At 41.8% G+C, this 8,394-nt stretch overlaps 1 protein-coding gene across 2 annotated transcripts; it reads right to left on the bottom strand.

The window, feature by feature from the left end:
* LOC141760438 (E3 ubiquitin-protein ligase TRIM39-like) lies at positions 1-6,900 on the bottom strand. 2 transcript variants are annotated; one of them, XM_074623256.1, is made up of 8 exons: positions 6,602-6,900; positions 4,289-4,887; positions 3,934-4,029; positions 2,524-2,757; positions 2,084-2,231; positions 1,976-2,002; positions 1,261-1,436; positions 1-1,163 (listed from the first exon to the last, which is right to left on the bottom strand). In XM_074623256.1, exons 2-8 carry the CDS (start codon positions 4,874-4,876, stop codon positions 798-800), a joined length of 1,635 nt encoding a protein of 544 aa, XP_074479357.1. In that variant the 5' UTR covers positions 4,877-4,887; positions 6,602-6,900; the 3' UTR covers positions 1-797. The 2 variants fall into 2 exon arrangements, with proteins under 2 accessions (XP_074479357.1, XP_074479356.1); XM_074623255.1 differs by lacking the exon at positions 6,602-6,900 and having other exon boundaries at positions 4,289-5,792.
* Positions 6,901-8,394: the final 1,494 nt, after the last annotated feature.

The following is an 8,394-nucleotide window of genomic DNA, read 5'->3' as shown; positions in this document are numbered from 1 at the left end:
CCTTTCTCCTAAAAAGTACATTCATACTGGGCTGTAGTGTATACCTCGTCAGCCCCCCTGAGGTCATTGAACAATGCATAATAATACAAAAACCCTGTATAACATATCAAAATTAAACATATTACTAGCAGGTCTATAGGCTTACTTTCTATTGTAAAATACTTCAGGGAGAAATTTGGATTATTTAAGCAGCTGCTGGTGTTTCAGCCGTCTGATTGTGGTTGGCTGTGTTTTATCAAAGGGTAGAGGTTTTTAAGATTCTGTCTGTGACATACACTGTATATAAAGAAGGACGATGTGACAGCTCCCCAAAAAGTGAAGCCAAAACATCTTGATCGCCCCCTGGTGGCTGGCTGGACATGAGTCTGTGTAATAGAATATGTGTCAATTTAATCATAAATGTAGTTAGAGATATTATGGTTAGTTGTTGTGTCTTTCTTGCCAAACAGTGGCATATTATAAAAAACACATATTTAATGTGAATTCACTCATTGCCGTACTTTGATCCATAGTAGCTTCTATACTATCACAGATCATGGTTGGTTGCTGAACCGTAATGGATCGGCTGATATAGCAGTCCAGTCTTTGTTGCTCCGAATGCATCTTTTTGCTCTACTTGCAACTGTAAAACATTTCCTATTAATGCTTAAAGGTTCAAAATGCCTTGTATTGATGGTGTGGGGCATTACAATAATTGAGAGCTGCTGGTGTATGTACAGTAGAAATATGGAGAAAGCATACTGTTAAATACTGAATCAGTTCTGTGAGTCAAAATCTCATAAGGCTCATCCTCAAGTTTAATGATTAACAGCCGTGATAACCAATGCCGCTGTATTCTTCCCTTCGTCAAAAACACCCGGGCTAAAGAAGGGGAAGATCCTCTCCGAGAACATGCACCCAGTGAAGGTGTACATGTGAGACCTGGCCTCCACGTCAAAGAACGACACGACTCCCTCCTCGTAATCCGTAAACACTCCGATAATCTTCGGCTTGTCCTTGGAGGAAAGACGGACTGAGGGGGAGTCCAAAGCGCGATACTCCTCCCCGCACCTCAGCCGCACCGTCCAATAGCCGTTCTCTGGGTTGGAGGTGATCATCCCCTTCCTGTTGACGGACTCTTTGACCACGCCCAGGTCCCAGAAGGTTTTTGTCCCAACTGCAACCTGATTGACGACGTAAGAGAATATGAAACACTGAACATGGAAACTACACTACATGACACCTTTCTACAATAAGTCCGTCATCAAAAAAGACGCTCACCTGGAAGTAGAACCTCCCGGACAGGAAGCCTCTCTTGCCCACAACGCAGATGACGGGGTCGAAACGCTGGGGGTTGTCGGGCACGATGTGCAGCAGCTCGGCGCGGCCCGCCTGCTTTCCGTCAGCTGACAGGACGATGTTTGGATGGGCGGTGTCCGGGTCAAAAACCACATCAGCTAGGAAGATAAGATGGAGAGAATGTAAATGAATGCAAAATCTGGAATCTGGGATTGGAAGAGGTGTATGTATGTGCAGTATGCGTGTGCGGTGTGTGTGTGTGTCCTTCATACATCTCGAGAACCGTTCATCCGATCTACTTCACACTTGACGGGTGTATTGCTGCTGACCCAAGGACGTGCAGTGTTGAAATTGGTGCAATTTGGATGCGTTAAATATGAATAATCTTTCAATAAAAAACTAACAGCTCTCTGTGTAGCAACAGTGGTGGGACTTCAGGGCTCTGCAGACTGAGATTACATGAATGAATGATTACATTCATTTGTTAAAGACCATAACAGTGAGACAGCTATTGCCATAAATAACAAAAAAAGAATCAAACATAAATTAATGAGTGAATTTAAAGTCACTATCTTTGAAATTATTCTGGTGGTTTTTGTTTCTAGACAAATGAGACAATCTTGGTGAAAACTGCTGCAGTCTGTGTGTTGCTGAACTGAAAACTGAAACTATAGAATTATGTTGAGCGAGATCTTACCAGCATATTTCTGCATCTTCTTCATCTCTGTCAGGAAGATAAAAAACAGTTTAGTTTGACGGTAGCGAATGCGATTGATGCCAGACAGGACATTTCATTTCACTTTACCTTCTGTCTTCAGACCGTCCAGTTCATTCTTCAGGGTGTCGTCCAGTTTAGACAGTGCTCTCCTCGCCGTCCCCACACAGAGTTCAGGGTGGACGCCGATCTCCGTCCACTCTCTGGTGGGTGGAGGAGACATAAGAGCGGGCGACCTCTACCAGAGGGAAACAGGGTGAAGAAGATATTTGAGTAATGTATTGATTTAGAGAGTTTGACTGATATAAGATTAAATAAATACAATACTATACTTTCTGCCTTTTTTATCTTCAACTGAAAACTACAAATATTCAGTGTTTTGTTTTATCTTTATCATGGTGGAAAGGTGTTTATGTGATGCTGAAATGGAACTGACTGTAACCCAAAAGATGTAGTTTTGACCAATTTCTATCCTTTAACCTACTGACACCTGAACTGACCACCGTCGCCGTTTTAAGGTCGATTGTCACCTGTAGGACGTGCAGATGGTCCTCGCTGTCCCTCAGCTCCTCCATCTCAGCGTTTCTCCTCTGCAGCTCATCGATTTCCTGCTGTAGCTCGTTGACGAGCTCCTCTGCCCTCGTCTCTGCTGCTTTCTGCTTCTCCTTAATCTTTGTGTTGACTCCAGCTCGTCTCTCCTCGATGGAGCGAATCAGAGACATAAAGAGACGGTCGCTGTCCTTCATCTCCTTCTCTGCACTCGTCTGGGATAAAACAAATTTGAACATTAATATGTAAACTGAAGTTGCAGTCAGATGTATGAGTTTTTTTCCCATCCTCAAACTAATTCCTTTGCCCTACCTTGGGTACTGTATCTGTTTTGGATTTCCTACATTTCCCATAATGCCTTTCACAACCACTCCAGAAAAGTCTTAGGGTACATTCCAAGTCTCTTAAATTGCACCCACGTTTCCCTCACTTGCATCGTTTCCCTGCTTCCCTCCCACTGGGGATGCATCGAAGTGAGGAAAACGTGGATGCAATTTAAAGGTGCAGTGTGTAGGATTTGGCGACAGCCAGTGGTGTGGTTGCAGATTGCAACCAGCTGAATACCCCTCTGCTCACTCTTCCCTTTTCAAGACTGTGGTTACACCGTTTGCCTCTCTCAGAGAGAGAGAGATTACCATAATAACACTTCAGGTAATGTAAAAATGTGAAAGGCTCTCTCTTTGTCTCGTTCTGGGCTACTGTAGCAACATGGTGGACTACGTGAAGAGGACCCGCTCCCTATGTAGATCTAAACGGCTCATTCTAAGCTAACAAAAACACAACGATTACTAGTTTCAGGTGATTATACACTAATGAAAACATTGTTACGGATATTGTATTTGTGCTAATAGATCCCCCGAAATGTTACACACTGTTCCTTTAAAAGACTTGGGATGCACCCTTAGAGCTAAAGAGAGCAGCACCGTTTTCAATCTGTAATCAGGGATTCAGTTTGAGTCCAGTTTGAGTAACAGATTCAAGATTTTAAAGGCTAATCAGACACTCATGGCTGCAACAATTCTATATTTTGTCACAACTATTGCGAGGTAAACAGTAGAAACACAGTAGTCACATTAAAAAGTAATGTACTTAGGAGGAATGTGCATTTGCATGTATTTGATTGGCCCATTCAGTGACTTCTTATGTTTGCATATTTGTAGAAATTGGTGCCCATGCCTCTTTTACAAGGGGTATATTCTTGTGTATTTTTATTACATATATCAGTAAGGAAGGTAAGTTTAGGAAGAGAGACTGGCATTAATGTTTTGAATCGAACAAGATATCATTTGTTATCTGTTACAGTTGCAAATGCGTGATGATAATGTGAAGTCACCAGCTGAATTCAAACAAGACAGATGACAACCCAGATTGACATTTCCATTACCACTCACGTTGCTGAGCTTCAGACAGCTTTTGATCTCCTCCACTTTCTTCATTCGTTCCTGGATCATCTGCTGGAAAACTGCCTCAGTCTTCTCCATGTGGACCTAAGCAGGCAGAACGGAAAGTAAAACCTTCAGTTGGCAGACTGTAAGTTGTTCACCAACAGTACAAGCAAATGAGACTAATATTCAAGATTTCAATTTCCCCTCTAGAGATGTGCACAAGGACTATGTTTCATGTGTTCATTCCCATGACAATTAATATTATTATCAATGCACTCGTCATAGAAATGTATCAGTATTGCTTTTGCTCTCTTCAGAACCCCGTATTTCCTAAACCCGTATAACACAGAGCATACTCTACCTTCCTCTCAACACACTCGTCCTCTATCCTAACAGTCTGGTGGCCTTTGTGCTGGGTCTCGGTGCAGAACTGACACACACACTTGTGTTCGTCCCTGCAGAACATCTCCAGCAGCCTCTCGTGCTTCTTGCACATCCTGTCCTGCAGGTTCTTCACCGGATCGATCAGCTTGTGGATCTTCAGGGTGGCGACTCTCTTGTGGGGCTCCAGGTGGGCCTCGCAGTACGACGTCAGACACACCAGACAGGACTTCAGGGCCTTCACCTGCAGGGAGGTCACGGCGCAGACGTCACACGCCACCTCGCCCGGTTTGGCCGCGCACAGCGGTGACGCCGAGGAACAGACTATAATCTTCCTGAATGTGTCTGCCAGCTCTTTGAAGGCCGTGTTGATGCTTATTTCAGGCCGGGAGGTGAATTGTTTGTTACAGGTGGGGCACTGGCACACCTCGCTGCTGTCCCACACATTCTGGATGCAGGCCTGGCAGAAGTTGTGTCCGCAGGGAGTGGTGACCGGGTCGGTGAACACCTGCTGACAGATGGTGCACTGGAACTGTTTTTCTGGTAGCATGTTACCCGACGAGGCCATTGTCTGCAGAACTGTAAAAAAGGAAGTTAGGCGATCAGTTAGTTGCTCAGCAGGAAGATCTTTAATAGAGGAAGTGCACGCTGTATACCCACAGAACAAACACAAATGTACACGGGTAGAAAGAGGATTGAACTTCCATAATGCATTAGAAGCCATACATTTCTACACCGTGCACTGTTTGGTGAGCTTAGTGCATTAGTCATTGTTTTCCCAGCCAAATAGGCAACACATACCAGACACGCCCACCTCAGTTCCCACTGACAATATCCACACAACTACCAACACCCTATTACCAATGGAAACAGCTCTAATACTTATATTAAAGTTAGAAATAATAATTATTATTGCTTGCTATGAAAAGAAATCAGGTTGCACAAATTAAACTTAAAGAAACACTGTGTAATATTTTGGGGGAATCTATTGGCAGAAATGGAATATAATATTCATAACTATGTTTTCATTAGGGTATAATCACCTGAAACATGAGAATCGTTGTGTTTTTGTTAGCTTAGAATGAGTCCTTCATATCTACATAGGGAGCGGGTCCTCTTCATGGAGTCCGCAATGTTGCTCCGCCATGTTTCTACAGTAGCCCAGAACGGATAAACCAAACTCTGGCTCTAAAGAGAGCCTTTCACGTTTTTCGTTACCTGAAGGCCACCGTAGTTCTCCGACACGCTTGTGAAACTGTGGTAACGTGAGCCACAGAGAGAAAAACCGTGGTACCGCCAGCCGCCGTCTGACTTCCGTTGCTCCTAATAGTGTTATTATGGTAAGGATGGCCTCTGAGCGAGGCGAACAGCGTTACCATGGTTTTGCACTCGGCAGCTCACGTTACCACAGTCTTGGAAATGGAGGAGTGAGCGGAGGGGTACTCAGCTGGTTGCAATCTGCAACCACAGCACAATGTGCTGCCAAATCCTACACACTGGACCTTTAAGAAATGTCTTATAGCAAATAAAATACTATTTAGTGATGTGTAAATCCCTCATTTAGAAAACACTAACTAGGCAAAGTTTGAACATATGTAGAAAACATACTACTTAACGCAGAGGTCAGGCCTAGCAACAGAAAACTTACTATGAAATTAACAGGGATTCACTGCCTTGCTCAAGGGTAATTCAACAAACAAGATATCTGCTGACTCAGATACTTGTTGAGCATAAATTCTAGTAAACAGCTCTGTCTGAAAGTATTGAAATCCCCTCTAAAACTCACTAATTGACATATTATATCTTGTTTTTTTTAAATAATTAATTAATTTTAATTATTAAATCCAATTATTCCCTTGAGTACATACAAATATAAACAGACAGGGTAAGGTTTCAGGCCTAACATATATCTGATTAATCAAATATACACTATAACTGCAGCTCAGCTCGTCATTCAATCCAACAATAATCAGGAAAATGACTATTGTGAGTCATTTCAACGTTTAAAGAAGGAAAAGACACATTCTCCAGCACTGAATAAAGCAACTTTAAGACCCCTTTAGACCACACTGATTGTTAAGCAACTTCTCAAAAACAGCATACATCACAACAACGTGTATTTCCATCAGTCTATGTGAACATATAGTTGCATATTTGTCAGATATCTTGACAGTTTACTATAAAAAGTGCTGTTCCCCTTTTTGAATTATCCATAAACTTCACTTTCATTCACCTGCTCAGTCTTTTTCACAACAAAAGCGATCATATTTTTTTAATATTTCTCATAACTTACAGCTGCTTTTCTCAGATGAAGCTCGTCAGTCACACTTCTGTCCTCGGTGACGCCAGAGCAGGTGACTCTCCTGCTGCGTGAATGAGTGTCAATACATTACAGGGCTAGCTGTGAAACAGGAAAATGTAATGTCAACACAGTTATTCATCAGCCTGAACCCTCCCTCTCCTGAGCCCAACACTGGTTTCTCTGTCTGTCTGCTTTACTGTAAAGATCTTAAAACAGCAGCACAACCTACCGATCTACGAACCAACCAACTAATTAGTTACTGTATCTATTATGCTCACATGCTGTGGCATGACATCTGTGTGCATATTGGATCATGGGAATACATAATAGTAGCTCTCAAACAGGGAAGGAGTGTGTTTGCCTCATGGGTGTGGTGTTTGAGTCCAACGGTTAACATTTTTCCACAAGACACACCTATAACACAGAAGAACCTCAGCCTGACGTGAGGAATGCTGCAGCTCTGCATTGCATTTACAAACATGACATGGTTATGGTTATAGTGACACGATTGTCTTCAGATAAGAGCATTATTTAAGATGTTAAATACCCCCTTTGTTGAGCTTGAATGAAGGCCATGAAGAAGAACACATCAGATCACAGAAAGGGCCTGTAATTGCGAATTTTAATGTAGTCTTTCTTATAAAGCAGGAGAGGTTTTTATTCAATTTACTGTACCTGTCAGATAACACCTGGATCAAGACCAGTAGTGGCTCATTTACAGATTAGAGATCATGTGACTGGTGTGTGATGGGACCTTTAACAAGTCCATAAAGTACAAACAGGATGTGTTGTAACTGACTTTAGTAGCAGATGGCAATACACATTTAACTACAAAATTGTGTAAAAATTGGTTGAACTTTATAGGAGAGTGTCCATAAAATTCAGAAAAGACACAAAGAACATCTGCATTCTTGTGTTTTAGTCAATGTGAACATTATATTGCTTCAGTAAAGAGTTGAAAAAGGTACGTGCAGAACAGTATGGATTACAGGCACAGGCCCAGGGGCCTAAAGTGTCAGGGCCCCCCTGGCTTTCACCTACAAAATGTAACTTTCCAACCAGGAGACTCAAAATGACCACAAAGACACATAAAACGACTACAAAGACACACAAAATGACCACAAAAAGACAAAAACAACTAAAAAAAGACACAAAACAACTACAAAAAGACATACAATGATCACAAAATGACCACAAAAAGACAAAAAACAACTACAAAGAGACACAAAACAACTACAGAGACACACTAAATGACCACAAAAAGACATAAAACGACTGCAAAGAGACACAAACTGACCCCAAAAAGACACAAAGCTCCAGAGACACAAAAAACGACTACAGAGAGACACACAATTACCACAAAAAGACACAAAACAACTACTTAGACGCATAAAATGACTACAAAGACACATGAAACAACTACAATGAGACACAAAACAATTACAAAGACACAAAATGACCACAAAAAGACACATAAAACGACTGCAAAGAGACACAAAATGACCACAAAAAGACACAAAGCTACAAAGACACACAAAACAATTACAAAGAGACACAAAGTGACACAAAATTACCACAAAAAGACAAAAAACAACTACGAAAAGATACAAATTGAGCACAAAAAAACACAAAACAACTACAACGAGACACTAAATGACTACAAAGAGACACACAACAACTACAACTGCACCCCTGGTAGACATAGGGTGCTAAAATAATCCTTTATTATGCTAAAATCTGATGTTTTAACCTAAGCTGCAGAGATTTTGTTAGTGTTTGGATGG

The sequence above is a fragment of the Sebastes fasciatus genome, chromosome 22 (genome assembly GCF_043250625.1).
Source record: "Sebastes fasciatus isolate fSebFas1 chromosome 22, fSebFas1.pri, whole genome shotgun sequence".
Lineage (NCBI taxonomy): Eukaryota > Metazoa > Chordata > Actinopteri > Perciformes > Sebastidae > Sebastes > Sebastes fasciatus.
This window is presented reverse-complemented; position numbering and strand designations above follow the sequence as displayed.

Bases quoted from the DNA above. Each gene is read 5' to 3' on its own strand.
- LOC141760438 (XM_074623255.1), bottom strand. From the start codon at position 5,032: ATGGCTTCTAATGCATTATGGAAGTTCAATCCTCTTTCTACCCGTGTA. The intron at 2,758-3,933 runs GTGAGTGGTAAT...GTTTTATCCCAG, and splicing joins GCTGTCTGAAGCTCAGCAAC to ACGAGTGCAGAGAAGGAGAT. The intron at 1,437-1,975 runs GTAAGATCTCGC...TTATCTTCCTAG, and splicing joins GAAGATGCAGAAATATGCTG to CTGATGTGGTTTTTGACCCG.